Source organism: Typopeltis vanoorti, chromosome 13, assembly GCF_054136105.1.
Source record: "Typopeltis vanoorti isolate ZY-2024b chromosome 13, IOZ_Tvanoo_1.0, whole genome shotgun sequence".
NCBI lineage: Eukaryota > Metazoa > Arthropoda > Arachnida > Uropygi > Thelyphonidae > Typopeltis > Typopeltis vanoorti.
The window spans coordinates 41051811-41077350 of NC_143561.1; the positions used below are offsets into that span (position 1 = coordinate 41051811).

General features: G+C 34.9%; 1 protein-coding gene across 1 annotated transcript in view; it reads right to left on the bottom strand.

Moving 5' to 3' along the window:
- Positions 1 to 25540, bottom strand: part of Usp16-45 (ubiquitin specific protease 16/45) — a 279308-nt gene that overhangs the window by 28146 nt on the left and 225622 nt on the right. Inside the window, exon 17 of the mRNA XM_090402847.1 lies at positions 13584 to 13681. Within this exon, the coding sequence (XP_090258973.1) occupies positions 13584 to 13681 (98 nt within the window). The remainder of the gene's footprint in view (positions 1 to 13583; positions 13682 to 25540) is intronic.

Genomic DNA, 25540 nt, shown 5'->3' on the forward strand with positions numbered 1-25540 from the left:
CGGATTCACCCATTGAAGTTAAGTTTATTTCTCTCACAGAGTATTTAGTGAGTGGAATAGTTTACCTTTAGAGGTAGTGAGAGCGCATCTAATGTGAATGAATTTCAGAGAAGGTATGATAGATGGTTTGGGTTATTTATAGCCTTCCTCGATGAGTCCTTGACTCCCCTGGAGACCTCAGATAATAATAATAAATTGTTGAGAGGATTAGTAATAACGTAAACTTAATCATGTAGTGCTGTTATAGTGCCCTGTAAACCTCTTGATAGTACACATCAGGAACTTGATGATGATGATGACTAATAACTTATCTTAAAATTATGATGAAAGCTGATCCTGATAGGTTGCAGACCTTAAAGACCTGTATGTAGTATGGATTATTATTACTCTTAGCAGTAGTAGTGCTTAATCTAACACATGGTTAAAGAGATTTTGAGTATTAAAATCCTCCTTCAATTTGGCTTCATCTACTAAAAGCCAACTATTTTTTTACCTGATTTGTCCCTAGTGTAATCCATCTTTGGTTTGTCGCTTTCAATGCAGAAACACTTATTATCTACCAAATCACCTTTTGCTGAATTTGGTAAATTTTCTAGATGACCCAGCCATAGTTTCTTTTATCCCCAATTAATTTTCTGTAGTGCAACAATTTGCACATTTAAGTGATACGAATTAACTAATTCAATATCTGGATGACCTTTAGTGATTCTTCCTCCAGAGTTGACATTTAGCACATTGCACTATTCAATGAACTATTCAAATTTAGCGCATTTCTGTTCTTTTTCTATTTTCTAGGATACTGTTTCTCAACCTGTGGTCTGCGGACCAGCTGTGGTTTGCGACGATGAGACAGGTGGTCTGCAAGCAGACTTAAATTAATTAAATATTTTTTTTAATTATCTAAACAAATTAAAATTGAATAAGTAAGTAAAATTTATTGAAATCAAAATGGAGACTTAAAAAAAACAACAAATAGTGTCAGAATGTTCAAAGGCAGAAGCAATAAAACTATATTGTTGTTCACTTCACCCCCCCCCCTCTTTTATTACTCGTCATTCTGGCACTACAATAATTTGTAGCAGCAAACGATGAATAATAAGAGGGGTGAAGGGAACAACAATATAGTTTTATTGCTTCCACCTTCCCTTGCTGTTTTGTCAGATTTGAAGTGAACATGTGTTATCTACATTTCAACCAATTGCTTATTGTTTATTGATTTTTATTACTGAAGGTTTTCCTCCTTCAACCAAGGCTCAGTATACCTTCAGAAGTGCTAAATGATACTTGGACAAAGTGTGTCGTGAGTTAACCCCGGTATTTATATATTTTTTGGAAACGTTTTTTAATAATGGAAAAGTGGCTTAAAACTAGGACTTTGAAAAGAAGAGCAAATGAAACAGGTGATGCTAACCCTAATTGTGATACACATGTTGTAACAGTGAGTAAACCTGATACTATTAAAGTAGAAGAAACAAGCAGTTCAAAGAAAAAATACAGTAGGAAATATAACAGTTCATATTTGGAATTCAGGTTTACTTGGTGTATAGATGAAAGTAAACAGAAACCTCAATGTGTTGTCGAACGAGTGCATGAAACCTGCAAGACTCCGACATTTAGAAACAAAACGTTGATGTGAAAAATAAGCCAACAGAAAAAAAAAAAGCCAATTTCAGTGAAGGTTAGCAACATTAAATCATGGGAAAGATGTAGGTTCGGCCATGGGTTTGATTAATAGCAAGGCACTGGAAGCATCTATCTCTTAAGTTTGCACATAGCAAAAACAGGGAAACCTAATTTTATCAGGGAAAATTTACTACTTCCAGCTATAAAAGATGTGGTAAAAACTATGTTTGGCAACAAGTTACTAAAAGAGTTGATTTGACTCCTCTTTCAATGACACTGTAGGTCGCAGAATTAATGATATGGCAGGTGACGTAGAATCTCAGTTAATCGAAAGAGTTAAGAAGAGCCCTTATTATGCATTACAAATAGACAAGACTACTGATGTTACAGATGATGTGCAGTTAATATGCTACGTAAGATATGCGCATGATAACAACATTCATGATGATATTCTGTTTTGTAGAATTTTGTCATCCCGAACAACTGGAGAAGAAATATTTCACACTCTCAATAATTACATAATACACCAAGAGATCCAGTGGGGAAAATGCATGGGCTGCTGTTCAGATGGAGCTCGTGCCTTTACAGGCAGGCATAGTTGGGGGTTGTTTCTATGGTCAAGGAAGTGGCTCTGGATATGAATCGGGTATATTGTTTCATACATAGAGAAAGGTTGGCCTCCAAAGGAATGCCACCAGAATTTAAAACTGTGCTACACAATAAAGCTAGTTATTTTTATTAAGGCTCGACCACTAAATAACAGATTATTTTCAGTATTCTGTGATGAAATGGACAGTGAATATATACAACTTTTGCTTCATTCTGAAATTTGCTGGATTTCCAGGGGCAAAGTAATTGAATTGAAACTTAATTGAAATAAGCTAACAAGCTTATTTCAATTAAGGCATGAAGTTTTATTGTTTGTAAATGAACGTAATTCTAATTTTGCATCACTCCTTGTTGATGAAGCATGGTTATCAACACTATCCTATCTTTCAGACTTTTTTTTGAAATTAAATAAACTAAATCTCTCCCTTCAGGGAAATTCTTTAATTATTCTTGATGCCTACGACAAAATAAAGGCATTCGAGAAAAAAAAAACAAAAAAACTGGTGTTGTGAATTAGTTATGTAAAAGACAGATAATTTGCACCTTTTCCAATATTGGAATTCTTTTTAGTGGAAAATGATCTCTTTGTTGATTCTGAGTTTCTGGAAAGGGTTTGTGACCATTTCAAAACTCTGAAATAGAATTTTGAAACATATTTTCCGAATAACTTCGGAAAATATGTGGATTTGAGATCTATTTCAGGCTTACAGTCACGACAACGACCTTTCATTATCGAAAAAAGAACAGTTAATTGAGCTTTCAAGTGACAGTGGGCATAAAATGCAATTCCGTAATCTTGGTTTGGCTCAACTCTGGATCTCGCCTTCAGTGAGAAGTGAATTTCCCGAATTATCTGAAGCACTGAAAATCGTCATGCAGTTTTCTACAACTTATCTTTGTGAGAAAGGATTTTCATTGCTCCTTCAAATAAAAACAAAATACAGAAATCGTCTTAGTGTGCGTGTGTGTGCTGATCTTCGACTGAAGTTTACCAATATTGAGCCAGATGTCCCAGCAACTCTGCAAAGGCTGAGAAGCTGAACCATCTCATTAAAAGTAAGTAGTAACATAATTATATCATATTATTTATTTGGACTACAGTTTCCGATTATTCTCGTTACTAGTTTTGGAATTAATCCATTTCCAAAATTGAACAAAATCAGGGATGAAACAAAAGTTATGCAAAGTGATGTCAAGGTGAGGCTCAGCTCTGCTGGCGAGGAGGATAGCTGCTCGCGTCCCATTTAGTGAAGTTCCGAATCTCATACGGTCGCTTGCAGGAATATGTGGCCGAGCACACCGAATCTGTTGCATGCAGACAACAACATCCATATGGTCATGGATTGTACAGAAACACACATCACAACGTAACAAATACAAGCAGCACACGGGAGGATATAAATAAAAACACCACACGATTAATGAATGTACCAGATTAACGATGACCACTGTTGTGTTTGTGGATAAAACAGGACGGATATAATTAAAACCATCATCATAACACGATTAGTACAAATCACATGCATACGGTATATACGGCATACGGTCGCTGGCAGGAAAATGCGCCTGATATCGTGGGTTGGACTGTTTATAGATATTGGGAATGACCTCACATAACAGGATGTCTTAAATTTTTTTGCTGGTCATGGAAAATTCCTCAAGGAAATAAGGTGATTCATATCGGCCGAAAGTGTGTGTGTGTGTGTGTGTGTGGATGGGGGGGGGGGGGGCATTAATGGCTTTGGAATGTTCTGAGTGAAATTTTTCTGTATATGCAAGGGATGGTTTGGACACGACAAGGGATGTCGTCCATGATGGAATCCATGGATGTCAAGTTCATATTCAGTATTATAATGAATGGAGTAAGATAAGAACAACATTTTTCCCTCGTCTCCCAACACACTTAGCGAATGGAACAGTTTACATGTCACAGGCTGAATCAGAGAGTGAGTGAAGATAAAAACTTCATGAGTATGGGCAGATGAATGGGGATAGCATATAAAACATAAAAAGTTGCTGTGGATAGATGAATGGGGATTAAAGATAAATGTCGTTGTGGGCAGATGAATGAAGGTATCGGCAGGACAGCGCTGACATTCCCTATGGTACTAAAATGTTGTTGTGGGGGTAAGCTTAATGAGTGTGGGCAGATGAATGGAGATACGTATAAAATATAAAGTTGCTGTGGGCAGATGAATGGGGGTTTCAGCGGGACGGCGCTGACATACCCATTCATTTGCCCACAGGAAATTGGAAACTGATACCTTTATTTGTTTAATAAAAATTAAAACTTTGTTCAGTGATGATACACTTTTAATCGTTTAATTCCAACTTAATTATGTTTCCATATGTATTAGTAAATGCTTATGTATATGTAAAATGTTGTATATTAATATGTAAATATTTATGTATATGTAATATGTAAATATTTATGTATATGTAATATGTGTATATATATATGTTGTAAATGTATATGTAAATGTTGGTAATCCCTACATACATTTAAAAAAAAATTACATAACTTAATGGTCCGTAGAATTATTTAAGGCATTTTACTGGTTCTTGGGCTTAGAAAGGTTGAGAAACGCTGTTCTAGGATATGAGGAGGGAGTGAGCAAAGGAGTTGCTCTCTCCCTCCTAGAACACAGAGGACAAAGAGCATGTCAGAATGGATATCAGGAGGCCACTTAGATGGATAAAAGAGAATAGTGTGACAGGGAGGGTAGTAAGGATGTTGTCTAGATATGACAGTGGTGAGATGAGGCAGAGAGCAAGAATTATGAATGATATGTTAGCTGAAATGTGTGAGGAGAAAGGAGTACAGTTTGTTAATGTGTGGAATGATATTGAAGGATGAAGCGAACTATATAAGAGAGATGGACTGCATTTGAGTGGTTATGGTGCGTGTCGCTTGGATAGGCTGCTGGAAGGTAGCGAAGTGAGTACAGAGAATGAATCAGATCAAGTCGGAAGTGATGTGGATGAGCAGGAGAGTAAGGAGATATTCAAGAGGTGGTTATGAATGAGGAAGTGAGTGGCATGAGTATGGAAAATGAGAGAATGGGTGTGCAAGAGGAACAGGGAAACGGGGAGGATCAGGGTGGACATAGATTGAGAAAGGTGGATGCTCCAAGAGGATGTGAAAGCATATGTAGACAGGAAAGGAATGGGATGACCTACGATCAAGAGGAAACAGTTGGAATTGAAGAAGATTCCAAAGTGATTAAGCAGAAAGGGAAATGGCCCCAGATGAGCACAGAGAGATCACATCGAATGTGTGGTATCAGTGGAACTAGCTGTAGATCCAAGAATAAGCTGTTGTGTTTGTATATGCTAGAAGTGTAAGAAACAAGGCAGATGAAATGGTTGCACTAATTGAGTCTGTTCACCCAAAAATTGTTGGAATAAGTGAGACATGGTTAGATGAGGACAACATCCTGACAGGAATAGAGATGGAAGGGTATGATGTGTTTTGTGAGGATAGCAGGGGTATAAAGGGAGGAGGGGAGAGTTCTATTGATGATAGAGAAGAGTTATGTTGATACAAAGTACAGATGCAAGAGGGAAACAGTGCCAGTGGTTTTGAGGCAGTATGGTGTGAGAAGGAGGTGAACGGAATGAAATATACGGCATACAGTCATCCAGATAATGTGGATGGTAGTGATAATGAAATCATCATCATCAAATTCCTGCCATGTACCCTCAAGGGGAGGTGTACAGGATATGATAGTACTACATGAAAAATTTACATCATTACTAACTTCCTATCTACAATTTTCTTCCAAATCAGTCTCTTACTTGTCAAGACTCCAACATTACCAGATCTTATATTTCTATCGTCTAAGGCACTTTGTGCCGTATCACCCCACCTATATCTTGGTCTTCTTCTGGGTCATTTTGCTGCTAACCTGGCAGAGAACACTTGTTTTGCTAATCTTTCCTCACCCATTCTGTTTAAGTGATCATACCACCTGAGATTAGCTCTGCTAACACATTCCTGGATGCTGACAATGTCAAGTTCTTTCTTAATATCCTCGTTTTTAATATATTGCCATTGATGCCATCTGTTCACGCCCCTCATCTTTCTCAGGACTCTCATATCTGCGGTCTCTAGTCTTTGGTCAAGTGTTTTACTTCTGACCCAGCTCTCAGATCCATAAGTTAAAATTGGTTTGAACACTGTTTTATATATAGCTAATTTAGTGTTTTGACTAATTTCTCTCTTATTCCATATAAATTAATTCAATTGACTTCCTACCATACCAGCTTTGTTGATTCTGTTGTCTATTTCCATATTTAATTTACCATCTTCACTAAAAATTGTGCCTAAGTAGCTGAAATGTTTTTTACTTGTTCCACAGGTTCTCCATTCACAACACAGTTGACATTTTCAATGATTCTGCCTATTTTCATTGTCTTTGTCTTTTTATTGCTGACCTTCATACCATATCTATTACAACAGTTATTCAATTTAGTCAGAGAATCTTGTTCTGGAATTTGTCACCACAAATTAATTTAATGATGGTTTAATTGATGTTTAATTAATTATCAATTAATTAATAATAAAAATCAGCTAAATTACCTATTAATTATTAATTAATAAATTACAAAATAACAAAGGTGTTCCATGAAAATTTCAGAATGTGTTCCGTCGTCGAAAAAGTTTGAGAACCCCTGATCTAGTAGATGCAATGTCTAAATATATTCCAAGGGTGAGAAGGTTAAATAAGGTAGGTGTGAAATGGATGAATAAAGAGATTAAGCATGCGATACAGAGAAGTGGAAATAATCAATACCATGAGGATTACAAAGACCAGGCAAAGTGGGTGACTTGGTTGGTAAGGGTAGCAAAAGTGAGGTATGAACAGCAGTTAGCTAATAAAGCCAAAAAGAATCTTAAGGAGTTCTTTCGATATGTAGCCAGCAAAAGAAAGAATGATTATGGAAGGATGACATTGATTGGAGAAAATGGTATAAAGACAGCTGTTGTGGAAGATGTGGTGGAGATACTTAATGAGCAGTTCATAAAGGTCTTTCAATCTTGTGAATGTGACTTTGTGGAGAGATTGAGAGCAATTGATGATGGGGAGGAGAGACTGACTGTAAGAGAGCAAGCGGTGTATGGGGAGTTGAACGAAGTAGATGCTAATAAGGCTGTGGAACTTGATAATATATCATCACCACGTATTCTGAAGGAATGTGCCAGGGAGTTGATGCCAGCCTTGGAATATTTTTTAAATAAGATTCTTGCACTGGGTCAAGTTCCTAAGGAGTGGAAGGAGGGCAAGATTGTGCCACTTCATAAAGGAGGTGATAGAAGTCAAGAATCAAACTATAGGCCTATCTGTGTGTCAGGTGTTGTGGTTAAGTTGTTGGAGAGGCTCATGAGAACTAGGATCCAGAAGTGGGTTGACAACAATGGTATTATCTTTGATGGACAGCATGGGTTTGCTAAAGGGAGGTCATGTTTTAGTAATCTACTTACTTATTACAATAAGGTGACAGAGGAGAGGGATACACAGTAGTATACTTAGATTTTCGCAAAGGCTTTTGATAGATTACCATGATAAGTTGACAGTAAAACTAGAGTGAATTGGGTTGTGTCTCAAGGGACTGTTTTAGGGCAATTGCTGTTTAACCTGTATGTTAATGATATTAGCAAAGATTTGGATGGGGATATTCAGTTGTTTGCAGATGATAATAAAGGGCGAAACCGGTCTGGGTAGTTGCCCTTCTCTTAATGCATAGCTTTATACATGTCTGCAAGGAGATGTGCTTTGCATTATGGGAGATACTGAGACAAGGAGTGATGAGAGCTTTGTCCACCTTTACTACGAGCTGCCTCGGTCCTGACCTACTTCAGACACAAACTTTGTTTGCCTACACTTGGGTAAAGGATTATACTAAATTTATTATAACACAAAGGTTTCTGGGAATAATGCAGAGGACACTGACTTGTAGAAGTAGGGGAAATTCTTGTTCCATTGTATAAGGCTTTGATTAGGTCACACATATCCATGTGTGGCCTAATCAGAAGGACAAAGAGATGCTGGAAAGAGTCCAGAGGCGACTGACTAAGGTAGTTTCTAACCTCTGGAATGTCAAATATAGGAAAGATTGAGAAGATGCAATTTGCAGAGTCTGGTGGACAGGAGGAGATATGATAGACACCAACAAGTTAATAAGGGGTTGTTATAGGATTAATATTGGAGAGGTTCTACAGAAAATAGTGGGAGAACCAGTGGTCATCCCTGGAAACTGTATAAAGAGGGAGTTAGTAGGGGGGGGTGAGAAGCAGGGTTTTTTTTCATGCAGAGTTGTGAATGATTGGAATGCCTTCCCTGAGAGTGTAGTGTCTGCAGAGAATTTGAGTGTGTTTAAAGCATGGTATGATGATCTGTGGTATGATAAAAGGGCCTCCCAGATGAGTCTTTGACTCCATGGGTAATAATAATAATAATAATTTTTTTTTATCAACTGTTCCAAATCAAACTGTCAGGTTAAGGAAATAAGAGCTCTTTGTTTATTTCTTTACCTACCATATTCTTTCTTCATAAACAGTGATCAGGCTTGAGTTTATTTTTTTTTCAAAACCTTCTCTTTTCTGTTCTCTCCACCTTTTCCATGATATTTCTGTTGGTCTTTTCTCCTCAATTTTCATTTCATACATTCTTCTTGGTCATTCTTTCTAAAATCCTTCTCAAGATATTGTGAAATCACTTCAAGCAAGACTACATAGGCATTTCACTTTCCACCTTCAACACTTCCTAATCCCAAAATATCAGGTAACCAAAAAAAGTCCATGCAGTTTTTGGTAGAGTTTGCTGCAATGACTTGCTTTATTTTGTAGTGGTTTGCAGAGCACAATTTTTTATGTGCGTCATAAGGCAGAGATATGCATCAGTCAATCAGTGCTCTTTAACTTGGTGTGTACTCTTTTACTGCAACTTTGAACCCTTTTAAAATGTCAGTTGAAGCTGGTGTAATTCAGGCTTGTTTGTTTTACGAATTTAAACTCAGATTGGCTTCAGAATCATCCTGTAAGATATGTGTGGCATTTGGAAAAGATGTGGTAGCAGAATGTACTCTGCAGAACTAGTTTAAACAAATTTGTTTCTGGTGATGAATCACTCAAAGATGCACCACATTCAAAAAAACACTCCATTATTGATAATGAAGAATTATGTGACACTGTTAAAAATAATTCAAGATTAACATATCAAGAACTTTCACAAATGTTTAATGTGAATGGTGAAACAATTCGTTTACACTTGCATCAACTGGGGAAAATCAGAGAAGCTAAGCAAATGGCTTCCATATGCATTATCAGATGACAATAAACTTCAAAAGCTATCAATTTGTTCTTCACTTCTTTCAATTCATAAAAACGAGCCGTTTTTTGGATTACTTGCTCACCTGTGATGAAAAATGGATCTTGTACTCTAACAGAAGCAAGCTTATCATTGGTTGTCATCAAACGATCCAGTACTGCACACGTCAAGGGGCACTGCTTCATCCCCAGATGACTATGCTTTGTGTTGGTGGAGTGGAGCCGGTATTGTCTGCTATGAGTTTCTCGCTGCAGGCTAAACAATTATGGCCGAGATCTATTCGATGTAGCCTGAGTGTGTGTGTGTGCAGGATGAGTTACTTCAAAAATAGCCAGGATTATTTAATTGGAAGAAAGTGCTATTCTTACAGGACAATGCAAAACCTCATACTGCAATACTTACCAATGAGAAGATTTGTGCTTTAGGATGGGAGATACTCCATCTTTCTCCATATTTTCCTAACATTATTTCTCCAAGCGATTATCACCTTTTTTTTTTGCACTAGACAATCACATGCAAAACAGACAGTTCCACACAAAAAAAAAAAAAAAAAAAAAAAAAAAAAAAAAAAAAAAAAAAAGACTGAAGAGGAGGTTGCTAGGTTTATTACTTCTAAAGACAAAATGTTATAAAAGTGGAATTTACAAGCTTGTATCTTGTTGGGAAAGAGTTGTAGATTGTGAAGGTGCTTATTTTAATAAATAAAACATTTTATGAAAATTTCTGCAGTTGTTTAATTTTTATTATGAAAAACTGCACAAACTTTTTTGTTACCTGATATTACTAATGTCAATGTTTTTTCCAAGAGCATCTGCAAAACTTTCATTTCCATTGTATTCTGCTTATGTTTCTTTTTTGTTAGTCTTCATATCTCTGTAGTATGAGATGAAATGGACAAAAAAAAGTAACTTCTGTTAAGAGAAGCTTACACTTCAGTGGGATCTCACTATCCAAACTCAGACTAAACACACTGTAAAAAGAGGGTTTGGTTCAGCAAAATCTCCTGGTCTAAACTTTCATTCACTCAAAGTGTTAACTGTAAAATTCCTCTGCGATTTAAAATCCTGCTCTCACTGTTTTTTGCTATTACTATGTAACTCACAGTTTCTGTTTTTACTGTTTCATTTCTCCAGTATCTACTGTAGCTCTTCTTCTGAATATGGCAAGTCACCACTTCATCTGCAAACACAACTGTGTCTCCTTTCTGGTATGGTCTAGTCGTTAACAATATCTATGACATTTCAGGACTCCAATAAGCATGCCTGCTTATTAGAGGCCTGAAGTGGCTTGAAAATGTTCCATGTTTGGTCTCTAGAGCAGGGTTTCTGAACTATGTAAAAAATAAAATAAAAATACAATATATATAGGAGGATGTGCTGAAAAGTTGTAATAATCACCATGAAGGAATTGAGGTAGAACCATGTAACTTACACATTATTCTACATATACCTCATGAAGTGTTATACACTTGTTACAATGCTGGTGATCCTTTGAGAAAAAAGTCTTTCCCTTGTTGCACAAACCAATCCTCAGCTGCAGATATGACTTCATCATCTGTGGTAAATTTTGTTCCTTCACGTGTTTCTTTAAATTTGGGAACAGGAAATAGTCAGATGGGGCCAGGTATGGTGAATAGGGCGGGCGAGGCAGACACTAAAAGCCTAAGTTGTGTATTATCTGTTGGGTTTCATGAGCAGTGTGAGCAGGTGTATTGTCCTGCAAAAAGCAACATGCCTCTGCTCAGTTTGCTGTAGCATTTTTCCTCCAGTCCCTCCTTCAATTCCTTCAGAGCTGTTGACTAAACTTCTGCTGTAAGTTTCGTCTTTTTTGAGGTACTTGATAAGGATTATACCATTCATATCCCAAAAGACAATGGCAAGAACCTTCTCTACTGATTTTTGGGTTCAGACCTTCTTTGGGCATGGAGAATCCTTGTGTCTCCACTCCATTGAATGCTGTTTGGTCTCTGGGTAATAGTGATGAAGCCATGTTTCATCACAATACGAACCAAAAATTTGCACCTGATTTCTCAAAATGACCCAAAATTCCCTGAAATGACAGCACATGTTCTCTCTTTTGGTTGGTATTCAAGCATTTGGGGATCCACTTCACTGAGAGTTTCTGCATGTCCAGAAACTTGGTGGATAAGGACCCCAACTCATTCCCTGGATATCTCCAGAGTCTTTGGATTGTTTTTGGCTGGTATTCATCTATCATCAAGGATCATGGCATGCACTGCATCGATATTTTCAGGTGTGATCACTGTGGAAGGTCTTCCTGACCTGGGGGCATCTGTTGTCTCAGGATGCCCAGTTTTAAACTTGGCCACTCATCTGACAACTGTTGAATATACCGGGGAACAGTCCTCTAAAGTCTCACACAACATCTGGCAAATCTCGGTTGCAGACTTTTCTTACAGAATGAAAAACTTAATGATTCCTTCTCAGTGTCTTCAAATTTCTTCAAAGCCTCTGATGTCTTCTTATATATCCTAAAAGAAAAAGAATAAATTATTACAATTTGATGAAACATGAGGGTTAAAGGGCTTTAAGATATGTTCTTTCTTGTGATTATATCAGTTGCTTTAATATCATTTTTGTTCTAGGTGTTTATCAGAACTTTTCAGTCCCCCCCCCACCCCATGTGTGTATATATATATATAAAAAATTAATAAAATAGGAAAAGAAAATCCTTAGCTCACACATGGTACCATGGTATGAATGTACTATAGGTTTATATATAAGACTTCATCATGGTGGATGCTAAATTTAAAAAAAAAGTTCTTTATTACTACAATGCAGCAATGGAGATAGATGCTCCCTTGTTGCAGTCCATGCAAAGGAAGTGTCAAGTGCTCTGTATTATCAATTATAGTCTTTACATAGTTCTCAGTGTTTACACACATATTCTTGATCATAATTATTTCTACTTTTCCTATATCTGTCTTTACCAACTTTCTTCATGCAATGCTATAAATAGGCTTTTGCCAAATTCCCAGTGTCTTCTCATCATTTCTCTTACAGCAAAAATCAAATCAACAGTTGATCTCCTTTTTCTATAACCAAACTATTTCTCTCTTAGACCACCCTCTATTTTATTCAGCATTATTGTTGTTGCCATTATTCTTTCAGAAATCTTTTCACAGTGATCCAATAATGTTATTCCTCTATAGTTATATTTTCTTCTTTAACTTCCTTTATATTGGCACAATAATCAGGTATCATCACCTTCTTTTTGCTTTAGATCAGTCTAAAGATGTCAAACAACTATTTCAGTCCTAAACTTCCAGAAACTCTCATCTATTCAACAGATAAATCACCTACCCATGAGATTTTTCATTCTTCATCTTTAATGTTTTTCAACCTCTGTCAGACCTATTTCCTTATTATTTCTCTCTCTCTCTCTCATCTCTATGTCCAGCAGATCAAGTCAGCCATATAAAAGAAAGTGTTCAAACCAGGTTTAATTTATGTATCCCAGATTTGAGTTAGAAATGAAATGATTGATTAAACACTAAAGATCATATATGAGAGTTCTAGGAAAAATCAAGGTAAAGAACCAACTTCATAGATGGCAGAATCATATTAAAATGAAGTTATTAATATGATTCAGTTAAACAGAATGGGAGAGGAAAGATTAGCAAAGCAGGTGCCTTGGAAAACCAAAATGTAAGATCTAGCAAATAATAATTTTGGAAGAAAACAGTTTACAGGAAGCTAGTAAAAATGTAAACTTAATTATGTAGTATTATCATAATATCATGTTCACCCCTTGAGAGTACATCTCAGGAAATGATACTGATGATATATAAAAAGTATTGTGTATAACTGGGATATAACTGCATATGGTGCAAAATAGATCACAAAGCATGAAACACTTTTGTTACATAGTTTTCAAAATATTCTGAATACAACCATTTCAAAAGACAAACAGTCAAAAAATAAACAGCTTATCCAGTTCTACTTACAGTGCATAATTTATATATATTCAAACTATTATTTCAGTCATTCTGCAATTTACCTGTTGAAATCTTTTCAAATGTAATGTCAATACAGCTGGAGGATTAAATATCAGCATCTGTTTTCTTGCATTACAATAGACCATGCGAATTTTCTTATCTTTAGAGGAAAAAATAGCATATTTACTATATTTTAACAATTCTAATGTATATTTCACTGAGGCAAGGTTACATGAAATGAATCATCATTATAAAACTTGTCAGATAGGACATATAATATAAAAATGCAACTAACCTTGCATTTATCTGATTAAAATTTAAAATAAATCTAAAATTTAATAAATCGAAAAATTAATTCAGTTATTAAGAATAAAATATTACAATGAAATGTTTGATTTTCTTCACTAGGGTTATAAAGAAATTAAATATATCTATAAATTAGAATAAATGGGCAATTATCTTTTAAATAAATAATATCACATTATTAATTGCTTTTTATTAATTTTGTGATGAAAATTTATAATGTGTATAAATTATATTGTGTATAGATTACTTTCATGCCATGAATAATTGGTGATAAAAAAGTTTTCTTTAAATCTATTGTATTATTCAGTGTCAGTATCATACTGAGCCAAATCACGTGTGCGTGAATGGATGTTCAATGTTTGCTAATCCTCTTTATAATGCCCAAATGCTAACAACTGCAGAGAAAAAGGAAGGATTGGTCATTCACATTTCAAAGAAGTTCTAAGTTATGTTACATTGTCCCAATTTTAATCGAAATGCTGGTTTATCGTTCAAGTTCAATTTATCCATGCCGAAAGTATGTATATTCTGGTGCTAGGTGATTATGATTAGTTACTACAGTAATTAGTCATATTTTTTTCAAATGTGTTTAATACATTAGAATAAAATATAATTATTATATTTTTTGTAATGTGTTAACTTCTGATATTTGAGGCAGCGGCTTTGCATGGTTAGCTGATTGTTATACAATTCCTACTTTATTTTAAACTAGCCGATATTTATTGTTCCACTGAAAATGAATTCAGTTATGTTAAAGTTTGTGATTAATAAAGTTCCTAAAAAGAATTTATTTGATCACAATTTAACAAGTAGGAACCTATATAAAAATCAAAAAGGGAAAATATACTTGCATCTAAGTGTGAAATACAACTGAGAATATTTGTTAACTCACATAAGAAAATTTGTTGTAATATGATGAAAATAAAATAATTAACTTACAGAATATTGGCCATAAGAATTTTACATGTAAAGGCTCGTTGTTAAACAATTGAAACAAGGGATAATAAATTTATGTCAATTCTTAGAAAATTTTGGTAAGCTGACAAAGTTTAATAAATGCGACTCATAGGGTTAGCAAGAAACAAGGTAAGGTCGAAGGTCAAAGTTCTAGATTTTGGACATCGCCACGAGTCAGTCGCGTGCACACGACCCGCAGGAATTTTCAGCAGAAAAACTCCACCCTAACTGGTCACAGAAAGCGTATCCAGACATCGAGGGGAGGAGGATTAATTGCAGAAGGTGCGGGTAGGGTCATGGTATAAAAGGGTTAGGAAACCCCGTCCCCCCGCTCTCTTGGTTCTCTAGTCTTTGTATGGGTTGTCTTATGTGGTTTTCCTGAGTGATGGTCAGGAGTTCTCTCCTTTCGCCAGAGGATTTCGGTCCCAATTCCCTATTATAGAAAGGAGGGACGGCGTACAGCTGAGAAGAAAGGTAACTACTGCATGTTATATCAACCATGTTCTTGACAAAGAAAAGAAAATCTGTGGAGAAGTAGGTGCCTGCGTAGTGAATCTCACGACTACAGAATCACAGATCCATTGTGTTTCCTTGGAAGAAGATTGATGTGCTGAAGACGTGAAGGTCCACCTTTATCCGAGAAATCTCAGATATGGTCCACTACAGAAGAATTTGTCCTCAGAAATTATAGACGGGTAAGAACAGAGACTAGCATAGAAGATCCTTATCAAACGTTATCGTAAAATCTTATATTATTTCAAACTTTAATGTAGCTGTGATTGTAGTTCAGTTACCGATCAATTGAAAGACTTGAACGAGAGTTGAACTAGGACTTTAGTGCATTTAAGAATAGAAAGAGAATAAGCTTGTCAGTGTTGATAGATAAATAATCATGTGTCTAGAAACTTATGCATATCATCTATATTTTGTCTGAGAGCTGTTTTTGAAGAATTGAATGTGGTTACTATTGTAGCGATAGGATTGTTTAACCCTTATTACTCTCATGAGTTAACATGTGTAAACTAATTGTATTTAATTCAGGCATTGTATCATTTATTGTGCTCAGACAGATGAGAAGTTTCAGTCAATGTTAACATTTGAGAGGATATCCTTTTATCATATGTGTGGAGTCTTTTGTGGCGGCATAATTGCCCTTCCCACATAGAATTTTATAACCTATCATTTGTGTTTTGTTAGTATTGCTTCAGCTTAGTATTGAATTAAGTTTTAACGAATTTTAATGTATTGTATTGTGCTTATGTGTATAATAAAGTTTTGCTCATTGAAAACTCAGTTTTCTGAAATTGCCATTCAATACACTGCTTGTAATAACGCACAAATCTAGCCACACAGGGGGGGGGGGAAAGAAAAATTAAGTTGCTAGTTCAAGGTCACAACTGCATAATTGTTTCACACCTAAACATATTTAAGAAATTGCTTCTTGTTTTGATTCTTTTCATAAACTAAATGTTCTAAATGGCACAGCTAAAAAAATAAATGTTTTAGGACACTAAGGGGAACAAGAGCTTAGATACCCTGTATTTGGGTGATATCATGTATAGTAAGAAATTCATTACAAACAAGATAAAAATAAACTTGTAAGAGTAATTAACAATTATAGGACAGTAAAAGGGGGACACAACAGTTATTCTTTCCAAAATAAGTGATGCTTAAGTAATCAACAAATATTATAGTTACTATTGTTACATGTTTCAGAGTCAAGTTGAAAAGTGAAAAACTGTACAAGACTAAGCTCTAAATGAGAACAGTTTCAATATTAACACTTACTTGTTACTCTCTCTCTCTCTGGGTGAGATTGAAATTATGTTTTTAATTAATTTATGAATTATACTTATTTACAGATACATGTGATCTTCTTTTTTCTGATTACAGCAATTATGGTGTTGCTACTTAATAAGGATGGTATGAACAGACCTAAGAAATCTTACAATTTGTATTTTATCTTTGTGGAGAATTAGTGCAAATGCAAAGAATGATGATATTATGATGTCAAAAGACCAAATGAAAGCCTAAATAAATTCTACTATTTGCATATTGTGCATGTGTGTGTGTGTGTGTAAACACCCCCCCAATGCCAAGATACTCCTGAGGATAACAGCAATACAGATGTCAAAACACTAATAAATGTTAATAAAGTTAACATTGTTCTTATCTATACAGTTGATTACTCTAAGTCTTCAAATATTTCATTCAATTTCTAAAGCAGGCAAAAATCAATGCCAACATTTGCTTGAAAACAAAAATATAACAAAAAAAAAAAAACGAGGTGACTAAAAGTATTCCCTAAAGCAAAAGCTGAAGTTACTCCATAAAACTAAGTTGCTATAAATAAATTCACATAAAGTGCCAGTTTCCTAAGACTCAGTAAAATAACACAAGGAATTACACAATACAATTTCTGAAGTCCTCGAGAGAGAGATCACATAAGATCTCGAGAGTAGAGCAAAAGAGAGTTCCAGTATATCTATCATCTGACCTGTCCACATGGAAATGACAGAAGAATTAGATAAATACCACACCCCAACAAAATGTGTAACAAAAAAAAAAAGGTAAAATTCTTCAAAACAGTTCAACTCCAAACATATCAAACCAGCTTGTCCATTTGATTCTTTATTTGGAAGACTCATCTCTGTACTGTTTTTCCCAATAAATACAACCCCCTAGTTTTTCAAGAATTTTGTTAATAGATTCTTTCCTACTTCTTAATCACTTGCCCACCCATGACACTGTTGTGATATAGACCTTGTGACCTCCTGTGTGGGGTCAACATAAAAAATAACAACTACAAGATTCTATATACAGACAATAATGACCAGCGAGAGGAAGGAGTAGATATAGTATTCAATTCAAAATGGGAAAATCTGGTCCTTGTTGAAGATCTAAACAGTAAAACCATAAATGAATCCGAGGCACATGGAGACATTTTGGGAAAATGTGGAGAAAAGCATAAAGCTAATAATAATGGTAAATGCCTGCTGGATTTCTGTTCAGGACATGGAATAGTCATCACTAACACCATACTTCAACATAAAAATTGCAAATTTATATGGAGAGAAGATACAAAAAATAAGAAAAGTCTTGTTGATGATGTTAATTGAAAGTGATATCTTCAGGCCAATTCAGGACTAGCATACAGAGGATTAATTAGGAAATGATCATTTCATTTTCAGCAGGATATAGAAAAAATATGTAAGAAAGTTTTAAAAAGAATCCAAGTTGAGCAGCTTTCAGAGATTTATTGTATATATAAATATACAAATTTTATTACAAAAAAATAAGAGTTTGAAAACAAGAATCAAACTTTGGAGACCAGTGGTAGACTCTTAAGAAAACATTTTTTGATTCAGTGAGAGAAACAGATGATGCAGTTGTCTGCAAGGATAGAAAAACAACAATTCCATGGTGGACTCATGGAAAAAAAGAAGGGTAGAAAGTTAGCATGTACTCTAAAAGAATATAGAGAAAAATGTAAGAAAGCAAGGCTGTGTATAAAAGTTGCTAAAGACATGCCATCAGAAGGGTTTGAAGAGAAGACATAACAAATATCAGGAAGGTGGCAAAATGTTCTGGAGGCTGTTGAAAGAGAATAGAAATGGAGGAAAGACTACTACATGAGGTGACATGAAACTTAGACAACAATATTCTAGATGTTTGGAGAAATTACTTTGAAGATTGTTAAATGAAGTCAAAAGTGAACAGTTGTACAAAATATTCAAAAGGAATGAAATCAGAAGTATAATATCAATATCTGAAGTAGAAAATGCCATCAAAAACTTGAAATATGCAAAGGCAGCCAGAGGATATGATATTCAATGAGGTACTAAAATACTGAGGCATAAAACTTTTGAAACTAGCTGCATTGCATAATTCAGAAAGCCTAGTCAGAAGGTTGAATTCCACATGACAGGAATAGAGTTCTGATAGTATCATCTATAAAAAGGGAAATGAAAAATGAATATAAGAATTAGTTTTAATACTGAGTGTTCCAGGTAAGGTTTATACAAATCTTACCTAGAACACTAAGCAGGAGACATTCTTAAGAAAAGGGTAAGAAAAACTGCAAAAAACTATAACTTCAAGAAGAACATCGGGTTCAAGATAAATAAGTGGTGTCAGGATAAGAGTTTCACTTTAAGACAAAGAGTTGAGAAATCAGGAGAATATAATAAGGAATCTATATTTAAGTTTTGCAAATCTGGAAAAGGCATATGACAAGGTGCCCAAGAGAAAATGCTACAATTATGTGGTACAAAAAGGATATTATATCAAGTCTGTATTTAAGTTGTAAATCAGGAGTTAAAATTGATTATCTTTTGATTATCATCTGCACAGATTACCTACAATAACAGCATTACACCCAATTATCAAAACTGCTGATAATGTAATATTCTTAAGTAAATGCTGTACAAGTCTTCAGGAGTCCTTATGAATGGAGGACCTATAGAACAAGTAAAATATTTCAGCTATGTAAGCACAATTTTTAGAGGATGGAAACAGGCAAGCTGGCATGGTAGGGAATCAAATTAATAAATTTTAGAACAACAGAGAATTAAGTCAAACACTAAAGCAGTGGTATACAAGATGGTGTTCAAACCAATTCTTGGCTTATGTATTTGAGCTGGATTAGAAATAAAACAGACCATGGGTATTATAGCTCAGAGAAAAATGAGTGTAGAACTGATAGCATCAATGGTAGAATCATATTAAAAATGAAAAGTATTACAGTGGTAACAACCCAATCCACAAGGTGCAAGGAAGGGACCTGACATTGTTAGCATTCAAGAATACGTAAGCAAAGCTAATCTAAGGTATTTGGTCATTAAAAAGAATAGGAAAAGAAAAGTTAGCAAAAGAAGTGTTTGATGCCAAGATGGTGGTAAGAATAAAATATAATATAAGATCTGATAGTATTGGAGTCCTGAAAGATAGCAGATGAATTTAGTTGATGAAACTTGTTGGTAGGAATTCAGTAATAATGTAAACTTTTCATTTAGCACCATCACAGTATCCTGTATACTTCTTGATGGTATATATATATCAAGAATTTGATGATGGTAATAAATCGGGTAATTCTTAAATTGTAATTACAGTTAATATATGATAGATCAATAACAATAAGTCTACAAGGAAAGAATAAAATAGGGGGAAGAGAGACGAGGGAAGGAAAAAAAATTGACCTCCCACAGGATGAGGCACAGTGTCAGTCATGCCGATGCTAATGAGAAAATTTAATTATTATTTGTTTTTAAATAAAACCAGAGAATAAATAGTTTATATAAAATGTGTTGGAGAAATGATCACTGCTGTTATTTCTTTCTTTCTTTTCTTTTTTTTATAGGATTTCTGGCCAATTGTTTGGACTTAGGGAAAAGTAATCATGGTGTTTTGAATGTGACAGTGGTAGCAATCCCAAGTCACAAGGTACAATGGTATGTTAAAAGGTGAATGTGTGTGTGTGCATATATATACATATATATATATATAGGCAGTCTCCCAGCTTATATAAGAGTTAAGTTTGATTTAAGAACTTCAATGATTAATCACAACCTATTGCTTTTGCATTTATAGTGTGTGTATGCAGTAGTGTATTAACACGTTTAAAGTTGATTTTAATATATTAATAGAATTCACACACAAATTGGATTTCAATATGTAATTATTAATGCAAAGTAATATAATACAGTATAAATTGTATGAGAAAACAGAAAAAAATGTTTAATTTGGTCTTTCAACATTCCGTGTGAAAGTATTATGGGATGGCTTGTTTCTTCTCTTCATATAACTCGCAATAAAAGGCTAATGTGTCATCCATTTCTACTTTTATGAACCATGAGGCATTAGGATCCATACAAACAATAAAAACACATAGCACACAAATACTAAATTATGCAGACTTAACACTAAAAATAGCATCCCCACGTTGAAAGCTAGACTGAAGAAAGCATCCACCATGTGGGGCTGTATGCATTATTGGACAGCCACCATTAGATGGCATGCAAATAAAACAAGCAGTTTAAGTAAAATTTTTATAATTTACCAGTTTTCTAGTGTCCTTTCAGGATAATTTGCATAAGTCCAAATTTATGTAAGTTGGGAAATTCCTTTATATATTCAATTACTTCCCCCAATTCAAAGTCAGAAACTAAACACAATATTATCAATTTTCAGTATTGAGACCACAGGTTTATTAAGATAAACAATATAACTGAACGAGTTCCATAAGTCATCACACTTACATTTCAAGGAATATCAAAACTTATTTAAAAAATGACTATAAAAAATTAATTATATGTAACAGATGTTATCAAAACTTCTTAATTAGTAGTAGATATGCAAAGTGAGCAGAAAAAATTGTATTCATTACTATGTATATATTGGAACAATGCTAGTTGTTGTGCCACGTTCTGTGGCTTGACAATGACATATCCCAGGTCTACAGTTGTTAGATTTTTGATTAAAGCAGACCACACTTGGTGTAGGATTAAGCCTGAAGTTTCTTTAAACTTTCTTGTAAAACAGTTATGATCAACATGTGGCATTCTGTTAATACAGTTTTTGGCCACCAAGTAATTTGGCATTTCTTGCCAAATTACTTGGTAGCCTGTGTTTGTTGTATGGAAGGCTAACCTGATTTATACTGTCTTCTTTTTTTAATTTATTTTACATGTTCAGACAGGCGAATCTCCCCAGATCCTCCTTGAATCAGGTCTACATAGGAAATGCCACAAGAGCAGTAATTTTTGTAAGCTCTGGTTGTTTTCATGAGAGCGTGTGGAAGTTTTGGTGGATGTAAGAATCTCAAGATCTTCTACAATGGCAAAAAAGCTACTTTAATAATCAGGAATCAAAGTTGCAAATTTGTGTGTGACATTCTTGATGTAAAGTAATGTAATTGCATTCTTGAAATCTTGTTTATGTAAAGGAGCTGTCAGAGGTATATTAAGAATTTTGTTAATCATCTTTAGTTGGCACCCATTCAGGAAAAGAGTATGTCTCAGGTAGTGCAGTTCTTCACTCCATTTTTCCGACATATTGAAAATATTGCAGGCTTTATCTCGTAATGTTAAATCATGCCTATCTTATGTAATGGATGGTGCTGTGAAGTGGCATGTAAAAATCTTCCAGTTGCAGTAAGTTTTCTGTATACTGAAATCTCAATCTTTTATCTTCTTCAATTCAATGAAATTTTATCTTCTTCATTACAAGGAAAGGTAATTTTTTTGTGATATTAAGAAAACAAAAAAGAAATCTCGAGATCTTATACACTAGAGAAAGAACCAATGTTAAAGTAGCTTTTTTATCAATGTATAAGATCTCAAGATTCTTAAATCCACCAAAACCTTCACATCATCTCATGAAAAAAATAGAATTTTATACAAATTTCACTGCTCTTGTGGCATTTGCTATGTAGGATAGATGGGAAGACAGCATAAATCAGTATTAGCTTTCCATACAATAAACACAAGTTTAAAGAAGCTTCAGACATGCTCCATATCCACACACAATATAATAAAAACCAACAAATTAATAAAAAAATCCTACACCAAGTTTGTTTGCTTTTATCAAAAATCTAACTGCAGACCTGGGATAAGACATCATCTTGCCACAAAACGTGATGACAGCAACAACTAACATTTGTTCCAATGTATATGAGGTGTGACAATCGAATTCCCAGAATGCATCTGTAAAAAACCTATGTTTGGAACTATACATTAGTGACCACTGTCACCTTTGAAGTAGTTCCCTTGTGCATTTATATACTGATTTAGTCTGTGTTCCCATTTTTGGAAACAGGCAGGGAGCTCTTTTCTGGAATACTCATGGGTTCCTTTATCACATTATGCTGGATATCAGCAATGTCAGAAAATCTTCATCCTTTTAGCACAGTCTTTAATTTTGGAAACAGCCAGAAATCATAGGGAGCTAAGTTGGGTGAATAAGCAAGATGACCTAATTCGGTAATTGCTTTTTTGGCCAGAAACTCTCTCTCATGATGAGCACGCTATGGCTTGGCACATTGTCATGATAGATGACCCACTTGTCAGGCCACAATTCAGGTCTTTTTCTCTGAACAGAATCTTAATCTTTTCAGCACCTCTAAATAGCATAATGGATTATCTCCTTGTGATCAAAGAAACACACCAGCATGGTCTTGAACTGCAAACGTGACATGCACAATTTTTCGGAAGTGGCAAACTCTGGATTTTCCACTGCATGCTCTGGCATTTTGTTTCAGGATTGTACTGGAAGCATCAGGTTTTGTCACCCATAATTACTCTCAGAAACACATGCTGATTTTCAGAAAGGTAAGTCGCAACTTGAAGTCGGCACTGCTTCTGTTTGTCCGTCAAGATCCGCGGCACAAACTTCAAAAATCTTTCGCATACCCAATTCTTCAGTTAAAATTACCCTGGACATTTCTCGATTCATTTGCAATTCATCAGTCATTAATCACACACTTCTGTCAAACTGTACCAAATCTTGCACTCTGTTCACATTTGTATCTGGCATTTTTGTTTTTGGTTGCCCACTTCTAGGGTCATTGTTCACATCTTCTCATCCACCTTTGAATCTCTTATGCTACTCAAAGAACCTGACTTTTTCAAAAACATCCACACCATATGCCACTTTCAACAACTCTAACGTTTCAGTAGCAGTTTTGCTGATTTTCAGACACAAAATTTGATGTTAACATGCTGCTCCAAATTTCGATCACACATTTTTACGCCAAAGTTTACATGCAGATCTCTATTGTTTTTGCAATAGCCAACTAGCAAATGGCTCTATTGTCTTGAGGTTTACGCATGCATTAGTTAAAACATGTACAAGGACGATTACTCACATGACTCCAATCAAATCTCCACACGGGCGATACTATGTGGCCTGTGGTATCTTTAATTTTATAGTATAACCAAGTGAAAAAACTTCCAACAACTATCTCTAATCCAGAGTATTTTAATAATAAAGTGTGACACCTTTTGGCAACTTGTATATGAAAATATGACTTCTGCATTACTTCAACATTAGCATCACACCTGGGTATGGCTCCCACTGACGAGACCTCGACAAAGGTCGAAACCAGTCTGGGTAGTGACCCTTCCCATAATGCATAGCATTATACATACACGTAAGGATATGTGTTTTGCATTATGGGATACTAAGGCAAGTGATGTGAAGTCATTAGCTTCTATATAAAAGTTGCCCTAGTCCAGATTATATTTCAGGCGCAAACTTTGTTTGCTTACACTTGGATAAAGGATTAAACTAAGTATATAACTTCTTGGTATCTTTAATTTTATACTATGCAGCTTCCAGGAATTAAAGTGTCACACCTCATACATAGTAATTAGTACAACACTTTTTTTTCCTGGTCACTTTGTACGTACTAATAGTGAAGTTCTAATAACATCTGCTGTGTAATTAATTCTATAGTCTTTTTTTTATACATATATACAAGTTTTGACACCTATGATGATGAAAGTGGCAAGTTATATTGTTTATTTTATAAACCAGTTTTATGTTTAAAAACATGTGGTCTCAATATTGAAAATTAACTGAAGAACTACTAAACCACAGAAACATTCATATTCCTATTATTAACTTTTTAAAAAAATATTATTTGAAACACTGAAAGTTAATTAATACAATCCACAAGAAAGGAAAAATAAAGATTGAATTAGGTAATTTTTTCAAGCTGTCAATAAATAATGATGCTTGCCTCTTATGTTCAGTTCCATGAAATTTGGAAAGTGGAGGAATAGGTCAGAAAATCCTTTATCTTCTCCAAATTCCATCAGAAGATATGTAATAATGCTTTTAGCTTTGTTTACAAACAAATAATCATCATCATCATCAAATTCCTGCCATGTACCCTCAAGGGGTGTACAGGATATGATAGTACTACATGAAAAAAATTACATCATTATTAATTTCCTATCTACAATTTTCCTCCAAATCAGTCTGTTACTTGTCAACACTCCAATATTATCAGATCTTATATTTCTATCGTCTAAGGCACTTTGTACCGTATCAATCCAACTATATCTTGGTCTTCCTCTCAGTCGTTTTCCTGCCAACCTGGCAGAGAACACTTGTTTTGCTAATCTTTCCTCGCCCATTCTGTTTAAGTGACCATACCACCTGAGATTAGCTCTGCTAACGCATTCCTGGATGCTGACAATGTCAAGTTCTTTCCTAATATCCTCGTTTTTAATATGATACTGCCATTGATGCCATCTGTTCACGCCTATAATCTTTCTCAGGACTCTCATATCTGCAGTCTCTAGTCTTTGGTCAAGTGCTTAAGGGTCAAAGCTGTATAACTGAGAGGAGACCTCCACATAGCCTTTAAAGGAATGCAGAGAACCGACCAGGGCTTCTGACCTAATGTCCAATCCTCACCTTCTCGTGGTGCACCCTGTTGGGTATCTACTTGGATACTGAACGGACGAGGATGGGCTGGCAATTTGGGATTTAGCCGACCAAATTGTATTCTTATTGGTTAAACCAAAATATAGAATGATGGTACAACATGACAAACAAATAATTTGATATCAATTCCAAACATTTGTTTTTCTCACATGAAATATTTTATTTCTGTAATTAATGCACAAAGCTTGGAGGACTGTAATGTGTGTGTGTTTATTTTTTTACTTCAAGAGGGTGAGGAGTGGTTTCTTCGCGTGGAGGGTGGTTGAACTGTGGAATGCATTGCCTGAGAGAGTGGTTAGAGCAA